Source organism: Dinoponera quadriceps, unplaced genomic scaffold (genome assembly GCF_001313825.1).
Source record: "Dinoponera quadriceps isolate SergipeBrazil2010 unplaced genomic scaffold, ASM131382v1 scaffold1798, whole genome shotgun sequence".
NCBI lineage: Eukaryota > Metazoa > Arthropoda > Insecta > Hymenoptera > Formicidae > Dinoponera > Dinoponera quadriceps.
In genome coordinates, this window is record NW_014555849.1 from 57,214 (window position 1) to 70,942 (window position 13,729).

Below are 13,729 nucleotides of genomic sequence, written 5' to 3' on the forward strand. Positions count from 1 at the left end.
GGGGGGGGGGGGGGAGGTGGATCGTTTGATCTTCAATCAAATTTCGCAATGGCGCAAGATTTAAATAGAATTACTCTTCCATATATCCTTTCTTATATATATATATCTCTCTCTTAAGCTAAGTCATCCATTTTTATTCAAAGATATATATATAGTAATTCTCGCGGGATGTATTTTAAAACGTGGGCGCTCTTTACGGATCGTGTTATTGCGCGTCGTAAATTCTTCCAATTTAAGAGAGCGAAATTGTGCCAATTCGAGCGATCTGTGTGCCAAAGGAATCACCGGGAACCCAAGAGAGAACGCATTTCAAGATGGATACGAGGTCTCCAAGGCCTCCGTTTTAAGATGCATTCTGTAATTGATAACGATACTAATACTAAGAGAACAATGAAAGAAAGGAGCAAGAGAGCAAAATACGAGGATCACAATTATGATAATTGGAGTATAAACAACGACGATAATAACGATTATGGTAAACGCGTACAATTTTAGATTATATATGTTTATAACATATTTGACAGATGTAACGTTTAATTAAATCAAATTTGTAATATCAGTAACGTGTGTTGCTTTGCAAATTGCACAGAGCGTTGCGCGCGCGCGCGCGCCTTCTCTCGACTCTCTGAATCCTCCTCAAAATTTAGAGAAGATTTCACATAGATGAAAATCCTGAAAATGTGCGATATTGAATTGCTCAATATCGCAAATCGAGAAGAAAATTTCACGAATTACTGTAGGTGGGCGAATGAACGTGTGTCGCGAAGCTTTATTTCTCATTGATATAAAATAACAAATTTCACTAATTATCACAATAACTGTTATTGTTTAGTGCGTGACGAAAACTAGACGTTAGACTATCATCACACGAGACGCGTGATGTTCATTTCCTTGTGGAGATCTTCGAGGGACTGTTCCCAGCGTTCCTCGTAATAGACACCCAGCAGAAACTTCGCCTTCCTGCCCGTGTCAACGGACCATGGCAGATAATGCTTCAAGTACAATTGCCTCTGCCTGAAATGCACCATATAGTCGGTGTCATTATGCGACTTTCAGCCTTATGAAAGAAGAATATAAGGTAGAAAATCGTGTAATTCTCGCTTTAAAGAATGGCACAGCGTACATGACGTTGATTGTACAGAAGAAATGTGAGATCAGTTTCACCCCAAGTAGCAAGGTGACAAATAACTCTTTAATGACGTCTTATTGACGTTAGAGACGTTGTTAAGACTTCATTTGACGTCATCTCGCTACTTGAGACAGTATCGACAGCGTATCGTCGTGAAGCGACGAATTTACCTAGGACGTAGCCGACTGGCCCCGAATATCGCGGCGCCCACGCACATCGGCAGGTGCATCTGCAAGGCCTCCACCCACTTAACCGACACCTCTCCCAGCATCGTCGTCGGCATCAAGAGGACAGCGTGAAAGATATCGTGCACCTCACGGTATCGTTGCATCACGTACGCCAGCTCGGTATCGTCGACGTATCGCACAGTCATTCGATCGTCGGGTGATACATTCTGCAAAGTGCATCGTCCGCTCAGAAAAGACTTTTGTCTCGCACTTTAAGGATGTATTGCCCATAAGTCAAAATAACGGAAAAATTACAAGCTGGTTTATATTGCATTTAAACGTAAAAATTTGACAGTAATTCAGAGCCTGGATCAAAAGTTATTTCGCTTTAAAGGAGGCTGTAAGATAAAATGAGTTTGATAAGAATTCGATGAAACTTGCACTGCGTATACATTGAAATATCATTTAACTCGTTGCTCGTACTATTAAAAGAAGGTTGACCATTCGAGAGTTAAGATATTTTGTAACTAAATTTGACACTTTTTATACATGTTCCTTGAGATTAGCGTGCTACTTTTATTTGTATTTTTAATATTTTCTAAACTAAAAATAAGATTTTAATGAAAAACTACTATGATACTGAAGACTAATATGCAGACATTATACACGCAGATTTCAGAATTATTGAACATTTTGTTTTGAAAATACAACGATGTAAAATTCATGACTTATAGTAATATTCGAAATATATATATATATATATATATATACATATATACATATGCACATATTTAAACACGTATGCCTCTTTCTATTATTTGTGCATCTCTACTAGATCAATTGATGCATAAATATAGCATTAATAAGAAAAATATGGAAACGTGAAATATGGAAACGTCGGCCGGGGTCCATAATGACCCTAGTGTGCACGATTAGGGTTAATTAAAAAGTCAAAAATAAAATTAAATAGCTCTGTAAGAAGTGCTCGAATAACTAGATACTAAATTCTCTTTGCGGTAAATTATGTATTTACAGACGTTTCGGTCACTATTTGAATCATTTTCAATATAAAAACGGCGCAATTTACGGTATTACAAAAATTGGTACAGACGACAGAGTTAATTACACTCTCCTTCGAAGGCGAAGAATCGAGGCAGTGTGAAGCACATTCTTACATTGTTATCCAAGAAATCGCGGTAAATTCTGCCGACGGTTCCTGGCGGCAAGTCTTTGAGGTAAGACAGATCGACGGTGGACGTGTTTATGCGTGGCTTTTGCTCGAGTATACGCTGACCCTCGGCCGTGCTCTTCAGCATTCGATGACAATGCACGAGGGCGTTCGTGCCTGTGATCTCCCCGAGACACGCTATCATGTCTCCCCGATGCGGGTTCGCCAACGAAATCGCCGCCGAGCCCGCCGTGAGCAGCACACGCTGCAGAGGAGATAACGATACACGGTGCTTGGCATAATCCTCCAAGAATGTCTTGCTAGTCGAGGTAGTCGCGAAACGGCCTGAAAAAACCGAGCGAGAGGTAGTTGAACACGTTTGACCCAAGCACATGTGTACGCGTGGTGATTTATTAATAAATAAAATTTATTTCCATTTGTCGAAGAGAGTGTTGTCGCTCTATATATATCTGTCTATCTATCTATCTATCTATCTATCTATATACATATACATATATTAAACAGATTACATCTAACTTTATGGCGATGTTGTCCCTTAATTGACCCGCGTCACGTTGCATCCCTAACGCGTAATACTTATCTGGTAACGATAATTTTACTTTGGTACATTTTACAGTCGGTTTGTCGGCGACATCTCGACGCTCTGTAACTCGATCCAAAGTTAGAGAGCACTTTGTACAGCAGGAACAAAAATGCTTAAGTGAAAACACTATAACAAGGAGCAACGATCATCACGACGTCGTCACGTCGGAGCGAGGGGCCTCGCGCGTGTAACGACGGAGAATTTGGCTTACAGGCTAGAGAAAATAAAAAGACTCACTGACCGCCACGTGTCTCGCGAGTATGCTGACGGATCGATCCTTCGTACAGTCGGCGTTATGTATATGCCGTATCATCCTCTAGACGGTAACTTTTTAATATCACACAATTTTAGCCTGTCACACATAAGAATTGGAACACATTGGAATTATCATAATTAGAGTCATTATAATCCTTATAATTATAAGTAGAGTTACTTCTGCAATTTTCAACCCCATGCATTTTTATGTATAAGAAAATCGTGTAACCTTCCGTCTAGGAGATGATACACAGTACAAAAACATGTTGTACTTGTGTTAAAATCAGTCCTTGTCAAAAGTCCTGCGTTAAATTTCTCGCACAGCCATGTGTTAATTTAACATATCGCGTTTATGTTGTCTGAACATTTTGTGTTGTGTGTCGATACTCAACACATATAATTGTTAAAATGACATATTTTATACTTCAGTGTCGATGAACGTATTAATTCTGTGTTAATATTTGACACGATATTTATTTACTGTCGCTCTTCAACATATACTCACCTTGGTCCATATTCTGAAGTCACTTTTATCGATAAAAATGCCTCAAATGCTTCTCAGCCAATCAGATGGTTCTTACATCATTGTTAGAGGCACTTTTATCGGTAAAAGTGAGTTCAGAATACGGGCTTTTGTATGAAACTAACGTAAAAATCTGAGTGGACCGTTTGTGATATGTGTTAAATTTAACACGAAATCTTTCTTCACACCGTGCACAGCACACATGACGCCGACTGTACAAGCGCACCACGCCGAGAACACGCTACGCTCTCGCACCCAGCGCCCGTGATGCAAGAGTTACGATCATACGGCCTGTATCTTGCTGGCCTGCGACTCGGTCAGCAGGGCGAACTTGGGCGACAGAGTGTCTCTCTTGCGGAACGTCACCCAGGTGTACACCAAGCTACCTATCACGCTCAAGTTCAGTCCCACAAAGTTCAGCCACGAGAATATATAGTCCCCGCCGATCACCATACCCAGATACGTCACACATATGTTCTTCAGGCATCCGATTATGGTGGTAGTTAGCGCAGAGTTGTACAACGTGCAGAGGATCATACTGTACGACAGTATGAAGCCCATCACGCACGACAGGATGAACTGCAGGATGAACATTGGATCCGTCCAGTTGGGGAAGTCTAGTGTCTGAGCGATGTCGCCCATCCACCAGGCCAACAGGACTGTCGGGCCGAGCATGAACAGGGAATTGTAATACATCAGGCCGTACTTCCCTAGCTCCTTGGAGTCTAGCTTCTTCTTCATGAACACGCCGTTGGCAGCGGTGAAGAAGTCGTTCAACAAGATGAATATGTAGCCCTCCAAATTGAAGGCCAGGTCGTTGAACGCAGCCACCACCGCGCCCAGGATCATGGTGTAGACGCTCAGCTGTATGGACAGTCGCGCCTTGATGCCGAGGATGTAGTACTCGGCGATCATCGTCATGAGTATGCTGAATCGCCTAAGCGCAGTGAACATCGGCAGGCTCAGCTGCTTCGTGCCGCCCAGTCCGAAAATCATATTGCCGATGTAGATCAACGGCAACGGCCATATCTTCGTGCAGGTCGTCGCTTCCATGTTCGGGTACTCGACGTAACGTAGCCTCTTGGCGACGAACAACACCAGTATCGTCGCCAACATTTGGCCGATGCCTAACACTTGGAAGGACGGGAAGCCGTACAACGTGAGCACGGTCTTGTTGACGACGGTGATCATAAACGACGACAGCCCGTAAAAGAATGCCGACGCCACGCGCACAAACATCGCGTTCTGCTCGTGTTCCGTCATCGTGTCGATCGCTTCTTCTCACCACGCTTTCTATTCTCCCTCTCTCTTTCCTACATCCGATTCTGCCGTTATCACAGACCGACTTATGGAGATATTATTACGACAAACAATTACACGCGTAAGGGAACCTACACTTTGATATTCTTATCATGTTTCTTTCGCCAGCAACACGTCCGTTCCAACGGTTTCGCAATGAATTTGCCTCGTAGCGATAAAGACGTTGTATAATGCGCTCATGAGATAACATAAATTATCAAGTATCAGGCATAATGCAGTTGGAGCGGCTGCTTGCTCCGGACTCGTTTCGTGAGTTTCTGCTCGTGTTAGTCTACTTCGTAGCCGGCACAGCATCCGTATGTAACCTATGACGTCACATGACGATAAGTCAAATCTACGATAAAGTAACGGATCGTGCTTGAAACGATAAATTTCACCAGAACGTACCTCCCCGGATGACTCCTGTACTGAGATATGAGGGGAGATAACCGTCAACCGTCTGCTCCGTCTCTTTACTTTCCCTCACGGGTCCCTTCGCACGATACAAAATTAACCTTAATCCGCTGAGAGACGTAACTACTTCCTGGAGCTCCTGTTGGATCGCATCTTAAGCATCAGCGCACATTCCACTCATGTGCATATATATACATATATATATATATATATATATTAATAGATTCAGTGGCAAAGTCCAATGGCGCACAAACGCGTTAACAACGGAGTAAGCATAGTGGTCTTTAAACCTAACCTAAGCTAATGTAACCTAACCTATTACTTACATTACAAATTTACCGGTTCGAATTCGCAACAATTACCACTGCCATCTTCTTCGTTCTTTAACCATTACGCCATCTTGAGGTGGTTGTACACGGTAGTAAATTGATTAAATACCAACTTTGGATATGTACAAATCGAATAGAGATTTTCACTTTTCGAGTGAATTCCCACAAAAGACCGATGACATTTGGATTGACAGAAGATGCCAGAGCTTCGATGTTCTCATATTCACCGATTAAACGTAAATTGGTAAGAAGTGTATCAGATTCCCCAATGTGATTGGGGCAACGGAAAGATATATGATCCAGAGTTTGAACTGAATTACATTAGAATCTTAGTTGGGGATCTTTGAGAATTAGGTTTGGTTACTAGAAGTGAAGAAGATCAAGTTGGCAGCGCTGAGAATCACTAATAGCAACCAATGAGAAAGAGAGCGAGCCAAAATTGAAATTAGCTGCTTTAATCTTTCAACGTTAAGTCGGTTCATCTTGGTTAAAGACATACACAACAATCACATAGTTTCAAGTTTAACTCAAGGCTAATATTTATATTTCACTTTACTTACATTTCATTTAAATATTAAGATTATAATAACTTAACGTTAATATTCAGTACATTATCTCTTATTTCTCTCTTAAACACGCCCGATCGCTTAATGTTACGCTTGATTAATTCACTGTACAAATATATACAACGTTAATTCACAACGTTACGAACAATGCGGTGATAACTTTTACAGAAAATTAGCCATCGGATCCTCATCGCGTTTCCGCTTCATCTGATACGCTTCTATCTCTTCGTTCGTCGGCTCCTTCGCCTCGTATATGCTGTTATACGGACGTTTCCTCTCGTCCATCCTCAACAATTTGTCCGCCTCCTTCGCATATTCCTCCTCCATTCTCAACGCCTCCTTCAGCTTATCCTCCTGTTTCTCAATCTTCCTTCTGTTCTTACGACTCTCCTTCCTCTTTTGTTTCTTCAATCTCCGTTTAGCCGCCTTGCTCTGCCTCTCAATCTTGTTCTTCGTATCTTCGTCGTCGTCGTCGGACGAGGACTCGAAGAACGGTCCTTGCCTGCGGTATCCGATAATCGTCGGGACTCGTTACCCTCCATCTCCTCTGTTTCGGCGCTCACAAATGATACTTCATCTTGCGCGTTACTGATCGCGGCCTCGACCGATTTCTTCCCGGACTCCCCGGTGCAGTAGGAATTTTTGATGAAGGAATAACAGCACTGATAGCCCCATTTGCCGTCCTGCCAGTAAGAGCCCCACACCGACGTGTGGTTGTTCGGGTAGACGTCCTCCTCGTACTTGGATCGTATCACCTGCCTGTCCTGACCTTTGACTATCTTACCGTACCTCGAGTACTCGACATAACGCTCGGTCTGTGCCAACAGCAACGTCTTCGGCGGTGCCTCGAGATGCTCCTCGCCGCCGTACCGCTCGATTATACTGTCCCGCGTCTTGTCCTTCAACTCGTCCCGCTTCTTCTCGTATTCCTGCTTCAACAGCTCCAGCTTCGTCGGCTCGGCGAGCAGATGCACGTCGACCCCTTTCTCGTGCGCCTCCCAGGCGAACAGTTGCGCGTTCACGTGCCGCTGCGTGTCGCCGGAGAAACGCACGAAATTCTCATCCTTGTAATCGACCTCGCGCTCGGTGCCGACGTAGGGATTATCCCGCATCGACCTGGTCTTGGGATCGTAATACGCCGAGTTCGGGTCGAGATTGCGCAGATACTTCGCGGTGTCCTCTCGTATGCGGAGATTCCTCACCGTGATACGCTGCTTCGAGTCCACCTTGGTGCCCGGCATATCCACCTCGTCCACGTACTTATCCTCGTCCTTATCCAAGTCCTGCTCATCGTTCACCTCAGCATTCAGCTTCTCCGCCCGCATCTGCCTCTTCGCCTCCTCCACCTTCTGGTGTTCCTCCACAATGGCTCGATGCTCGGACGAATCGTACCCGGCCCATCTGTCTCTCTTGCCGTCGAAATTCATGGACAGCACAGGCTGGATGAACTCGTCGGGAGCTATCTTGGAATTCGTGATTTTGGCGCCGACTCTGCGCGGCCTTTCCACGCACTCTTTCCTCTTGTGCGTTATCGCGCCGCAGTTCTCACAGGCATTCTTGCGATACTTGCCCACCACCGCTTTCGAATTATCCACTCCACGGTTGTACCACGAGTTTATGGAGCTGTACTGCTTCTGCTTCTCGGGCTGCGGACGCTGATGCTTCAAGGTGGGTCCCTGGGCGCCGAAGTACCATGGCGTCGCGCTGATGTATTGAGGTATGTGCGGGTTGATATCCTTCCCCTCTTCGTCGACAGCAGCCGGAGCCGTGCCAGCCTTCCTGGCCTCCTCGAGTTCCTTCGCCTTGCGCCAATCCTCCCGGCTCTTCTTCCGCGGCTCGTCCTCGAAAGAACTCTTGTTCTTCAAAATGCTCGACACGGTCACGTTCGCTAACGAGTTGGCCATCTTAGCGACGATCCGGGCACCACGTTTCCTCCTTCCCTCCTGAGCCTGTTTCGATAGAAATACAACGTTTGTAACAGTAATGGCCTGGTTACCGTTTACGACTTGTCTTGGAAAAATTGGACTGTCGATGCCCTTCGTACCTAGTCGGGTACAGCAAGGTTAGGTTAGGTGTCTTCCCTCGACGGAAACTTACCGTTTGTTGAGCCCAGAAATCACGCTCTCTTCTGTCCGCTTTTGCGACTTAAGATTCTTTTAAAATCCTTTGTTCTATAAACAATCATTACATTCGGAGAACTCGTCAACAATATAAAATATCCCTTGGCAACAGTAACGAATTATTTGGTCAAAATGTATATTTAGTAAGACGAGAAAACTAGTACCACCAATGTATATCGGAACACCCCCGTCAGACCTATCAGCAAGCCTTTTTAAATTTACTTCAGACGCTTATTTCATTGGATATGAAGCATCTTAAGATGAACTTAAGACGGTCTTAAACATAAGATCTAACTGTGAACACACCGGCCTAAAACCCGTATCAGAGTACGGATTAGAGATTGAGTTTGAATTGAAATTTGACCAATCAGCGCAAAATTCACTAAATTTCACTAAATTTGAATTCAGTTAACTTTGCACTGATTGGCCGAATTCAATCTCAATTCAAGCCCCAAATCGTAGCCTGATACGGGCATTAAGCACTTAACAATCACAAGGGAACGGCTGTAATAACGTTCGTAAGCGTGAACGTTTACAGCGCGTGAACGTCCAAAGAGAACGCACCCTACAAAGAACAGACTATTTCTTTGCGATTTACCTCTACCGGTACTTTATTCATGTCTTCCCCGGTTTCGGTGCTTTGATATGTTTAACACGTTGAGCGCCACGCGAATTTTTAAAGAAATCACCGTCAGGCCACGCGCGCTGCTTAGAAGCGCTGGTATTGCGGTATAGCACTGCGAAGCGCACTACTAACATATTGAAATTTATTCGATGCAGATGTGTAAATATATCAGGGCCATTGTATCTTATCGCAGTAGAAGATATTTACGTTTCGAATGAAATGCTTACATTCATTCAACACGTTATGTGCCAAGTCTGTTTTATCTTGTTTATCGTTCGGCCTGCTAGATAAGATTTCATGGAAATCGGCTCGCGGCCGGGGTTCTGTTTACAACAAAGTAATGCAAACATTTGAGAAATGTTTCACGTGATACATTTTAGAAATGCTTTACGTTTATATTCATTCAGTTCTTTGCGGTTCTTGGTCCAGTGCAGATAGAAAATTTTCTTTAGCCTTGAACGTAAAAATGTCAGTCGAAGAGTGTGAAAGCGATAGCAGTGAAAATATTTTTGCTAAAAAACGGCCTAGAGTGGATGTATTTTTATCATCTGAGGAAGAGGAGGAGAATGTTGGAGAATGGCATGATCCGAGGGGTAATCAACCAAACATTGTTCCTTTTACACATCCTTTTGGATTTGTAAGTGAAAATTTGCATATAAGGTCAGATATAGCGATAGAAACCTGCTATGAATTATTTGTGCCGGGCAAATTGTTCGAGGAAATCGCCGAACAAACGAACTTACATGCATCACAGCAATTAAAAGGTGGATGCACGCAGCGCTTGGTAAAGTGGACAGTGACAAATAAAAGTGAAATAAAGAGATTTTTTGGGCTAATTCTATGGATGGGATTAGTGAAATTACCAGCCATATATTTATATTGGTCCCATGATCCTGTGTATATGCAAACGTTTCCGCAAAAAATCATGTCTAGAAACAGATTTGAACTGTTATTGAGAATGCTACATTTTGCAGATGACAGAAACAGTAATGGTTCCAATCGTTTGTTCAAAATACAACCAGTTATAGATACTTTGGAAATGAATTTTAAAAAATATTACAATCCAACCAAGGACATGTGTATTGATGAATCCTTGATTCCGTTTCGTGGCCGCATTATATTTAGACAATATTTAAAACAAAAGCGCCATAAATATGGAGTCAAAATATTTAAGTTGTGCTGTGAATCGGGTTATACGTATGCTCTTCGTGTATATACAGGGAAAGCTTTAGAAAAAGAAAATACTACGCCTACTAAAATCGTAATGTCTCTTTGCAGAGATTTATTCGATAAGGGACACACGCTATACACTGGCAACTGGTATACAAGCTTGGAATTAGCGGAAAAATTAATCAATAAAAATATTCATTTAGTAGGAACATTACGTTCAAATCGACAAGGAAATCCGCAGCAAGTAATATCGAAAAAATTAAAACGGGGAGAAATCATTGCAAAAGAAAATAAACAAGGAATAACGATTTTAAAATGGAAAGATAAGCGGGACATCCTAGTTCTATCGACAAAGCATTCATCAGAAATGGTGAATGTTGAAAGTCGATCAGAACACAAGTTAAAACCGCAAATTATAGTCGACTATAACAGAGGAAAGGCAGCTGTCTACTTATCCGACCAAATGAATGCCTACAATAATCCACTATGCAAGTCCATGAAATGGTACAGAAAGCTAGCCTTTGAACTGTTATTGAATACTACAGTTCTAAATAGTTACATTTTATATAAAGATATCACGAAGAAGAATATCAGTATTACTGAATTCCGGGAAAAATTAGCAGTACACCTTACAAATTGCCGAGAAGAAGACATTCCATCTGGCAGTATTGCAACAACTTCTAAAAAACGACACAAACACCAAAAACAACCTGGAAAAGTCTCTGCAGTGCGAAAATATTGTAAATTATGTTATGAAAAAAATGCGAAACAATCTGGTAGAGCAATGGCCAGAAAAATGACTAAACAAGTTGTCACATTTTGTGATACATGCGAAGGACAACCGTTTTTATGTTTACCATGTTTCAATAAAATCCATTAAAATGCATTAATGATATAATCCTGTAATAAATAAAAATTAAGTAAATTTTAAATAAATTTTCAGTAATTACTTAAAAAAATGTAAATTTTTTAGTTTTATATCATATTTTACGCCGGTAACTGACGCGGCCTAAACGGAAAGTTCAGTGTCAGTCACCGGTGACTGACGTGGCACTCAACGTGTTAAATTTCTCATGTACGACAAACATTTGCTTGGACTTTGCATTTTCGAGTAAAATGAATTACACAGCGATAAATGAGTCGAGGACCGATCGTTTGTTGATGTTTACACCGCGTGCACCGCGAACGCAAGAACGTCAACGATTCGATTTAATTGCTCTATTGGGAGAGGAAGAGGAAATTGACATTTCGGGATTGAGCGGTATAACATGATCGTCTTATTTTTTAATGTAGCATTATTATTTAAGTTTAAGATAATTTGCGAGAAATTCTCTAAATTCAAGTATAGCTCGATATTAATGTGCGAACGGATCAACAATTTGGCGTATCCTGTTTTATTGAAAATATTCACAATATCTGTTTTTAGTTGAAGCAGCTGGGAAATTTAATACATACTTGAAATTTTATAAAAAAACTTCACGGATCTGGTAGGTCAAACGTGGAACATATATGCGGCATCTGCTCTGTTTGGTTTTCAACGTGATGACATCTTGAAACTGTATTCAAAGAAATTAAGAGCAGAAATCGCAAGACACTTGTCTTATGAAGATTTAACTTACGATGCAAATTTTTCTATTGTGGAAAACATTACATCCAGGTCTAATCATGAAAGTTACTCAGCGGTTAAGGTTAGTGAAAAATTAGTATTATTATTATATATGATGTTTGAACAAAATATTCAAAGATATCGTTAAATATCTGCATTGCGTATTCATTATAAAGAATAATGAAGTTTGAAACAATTCAAAGTATATATATTTTAGATACAAGTTACGGCCAAAAGTAGTGGTCATGAGGGAAATTAATTTACAAAGGGATATTGTTATCTTGGAGAATGGCGCAGCAGATTAAGCCAGATTTGAAGAACTCTACAAGGTTACCTCTTCTGTTGTCCTGTTGTTCTTGTCATCTGTAGTTGTACGGATGCTGTATACGTCGTTATTAATCATATGTTTGACTGCTTGGTAATGGCATTACCAGTCAATGAGGATGATCTAAACTGGCTTATACCAATTATAATCGTATCAGTTAACAAGGACGAGCAACCTACGGTCTCTGGTGAAATACATATGGAATATACAGTACCGGAATTGCCAGCTACAGATACTATTAGAGTCATATTTGATGATTCAGAGCTGAGGAAAATATTAACAAAGTATGTATGCGCATAGTATCAATGTTTAATTGTACAAAAATACTTGTTGGAATAGTCGGCGACTTAAATTTCATATTGTTTGCCAATTTGCAGCATTATAGACCAGAATAATATTACAGTTAACACAATTCTTGAACGTAAACACATAGAACTGTTTCACGAAGTTCTGCATATGCAAATGTTAACAATAGGAAGATTACATTTGGGATTATGCACATTGTACAGGATCAACTTACTTGGTATAACAATAACAGGGAACAGTAAGCTTACATATTTTCCTCGAAGTTTCTTTTTTCTTTTCTTGATCAAAGTTTATCTCTTGATTTATACTGAGATTCAAACTATATTTCCGTCGGAATACATTCATTATATCTATCAATTGAAATACATGTTAATTTTTCTTATTTAAAAGTATTTAGTAAGTCCGTATTTGCTATCAATAATGATTTTTTTGTTTCAGATGAAGATAATGAATGTAGATATTGCGAATCGTATATTGTTGTATTTGTACGAAAAAGCTTACGATATGTTTCATATGATACATATAAACATATAAATATCTATCATTTATTTTATCGTTCCGTGACATAAGACATATATAAATATATTTAAATTCACCTCAATGATGTCATTGTATTCTTCCACAAACAATACAAACAAGCAAGTTAATAAAAAAATTTATATATTGAGAAATCATAGTCAATTTATTTGTTGTACAATAGTACAAAAATTTACATAATTTCGAAAAAGCCTTACATTCTACTACGCCCACGTCGTTACACACACACACACACACACACACACATATGCACGAAAGAGATGTTAATCCGACTGTACAATTTTCTCATATTTTTGAAAAATGTGTATGAATAAAAAAAATAGAATAATTGTACAAAAATTGTTTAATTGGATCATGATTACTAAAATCTTTTTTTTTCAAATTATACCAGGTGTAGAAGTTTGAAACCGGAATTTTTTTGTAAAAATTACACGTCTGTTGTTTGAAAATGATAAAAAATATTTTATTCAAAATAATGTCCATTGCTATTTATACATTTTTCCCACCTCTCCGGCAGTTTATGAATGCCACGCCAAAAAAACATTTCTTCTTTTGAAGCGAACCAGCTATCGAGCCATTTTCGTAC

The 13,729-nt window shown here is 40.6% G+C and overlaps 5 protein-coding genes and 1 pseudogene across 9 annotated transcripts in view; 4 read left to right on the forward strand and 2 right to left on the reverse strand.

Moving 5' to 3' along the window:
• The window catches only part of LOC106745548 (discoidin domain-containing receptor 2-like), a 9,656-nt gene extending 9,097 nt beyond the window's left edge, over positions 1–559 (forward strand). For both annotated transcript variants that reach the window (XM_014621243.1, XM_014621244.1), the window contains exon 15: positions 279–559. The gene's annotated coding sequence lies outside the window, so the exon portion shown is untranslated. The remainder of the gene's footprint in view (positions 1–278) is intronic.
• Positions 143–917, forward strand: LOC106745552. The gene is made up of 2 exons (XM_014621249.1): positions 143–475; positions 833–917. The coding sequence occupies exons 1-2, from the start codon at positions 169–171 to the stop codon at positions 847–849; spliced, it is 324 nt and encodes a 107-aa protein (XP_014476735.1). The 5' UTR covers positions 143–168; the 3' UTR covers positions 850–917.
• LOC106745543 (UDP-sugar transporter UST74c-like) lies at positions 736–5,849 on the reverse strand. The gene is made up of 5 exons (XM_014621238.1): positions 5,554–5,849; positions 4,135–5,471; positions 2,472–2,879; positions 1,300–1,523; positions 736–1,014 (listed from the first exon to the last, which is right to left on the reverse strand). Exons 2-5 carry the CDS (start codon positions 5,107–5,109, stop codon positions 864–866), a joined length of 1,758 nt encoding a protein of 585 aa, XP_014476724.1. The 5' UTR covers positions 5,110–5,471; positions 5,554–5,849; the 3' UTR covers positions 736–863.
• Positions 5,850–6,415: 566 nt separating this feature from the next.
• On the reverse strand, positions 6,416–8,787 carry LOC106745545 (pre-mRNA-splicing factor Slu7-like). The gene is given in 3 exon segments (XM_014621239.1): positions 6,416–6,940; positions 6,943–8,403; positions 8,552–8,787. Coding segments are annotated over 2 exon segments (1,740 nt in total). The 5' UTR covers positions 8,359–8,403; positions 8,552–8,787; the 3' UTR covers positions 6,416–6,616.
• Positions 8,788–9,173: 386 nt separating this feature from the next.
• On the forward strand, positions 9,174–11,939 carry LOC106745559 (piggyBac transposable element-derived protein 4-like). Of its 4 annotated transcripts, XM_014621262.1 has the most exons (4): positions 9,174–9,536; positions 9,607–9,792; positions 10,174–11,630; positions 11,796–11,939. In XM_014621262.1, the coding sequence occupies exons 1-3, from the start codon at positions 9,497–9,499 to the stop codon at positions 11,247–11,249; spliced, it is 1,302 nt and encodes a 433-aa protein (XP_014476748.1). In that variant the 5' UTR covers positions 9,174–9,496; the 3' UTR covers positions 11,250–11,630; positions 11,796–11,939. The 4 variants fall into 4 exon arrangements, with proteins under 4 accessions (XP_014476748.1, XP_014476744.1, XP_014476746.1 ...); XM_014621258.1 differs by having other exon boundaries at positions 9,607–11,630; XM_014621260.1 differs by having other exon boundaries at positions 9,174–9,303; positions 9,607–11,630.
• On the forward strand, positions 11,486–13,490 carry LOC106745544 (annotated as a pseudogene).
• The last annotated feature ends 239 nt before the right edge of the window (positions 13,491–13,729 follow it).

Excerpts from the sequence above, each read along its gene's own strand:
- LOC106745552 (XM_014621249.1), top strand. The coding sequence starts at position 169 with ATGTATTTTAAAACGTGGGCGCTCTTTACGGATCGTGTTATTGCGCGT.
- LOC106745543 (XM_014621238.1), bottom strand. The coding sequence starts at position 5,109 with ATGACGGAACACGAGCAGAACGCGATGTTTGTGCGCGTGGCGTCGGCA. Across the intron at positions 2,880-4,134 it reads AGGCCAGCAAGATACAGGCC|AATAAATCACCACGCGTACA; the intron begins GTATGATCGTAA and ends ATTTTATTTATT. Across the intron at positions 1,524-2,471 it reads GCGATTTCTTGGATAACAAT|AATGTATCACCCGACGATCG; the intron begins GTAAGAATGTGC and ends TGCACTTTGCAG.
- LOC106745559 (XM_014621259.1), top strand. The coding sequence starts at position 9,497 with ATGGAAATCGGCTCGCGGCCGGGGTTCTGTTTACAACAAA. Across the intron at positions 9,537-9,606 it reads GGGGTTCTGTTTACAACAAA|TTCTTTGCGGTTCTTGGTCC; the intron begins GTAATGCAAACA and ends ATATTCATTCAG.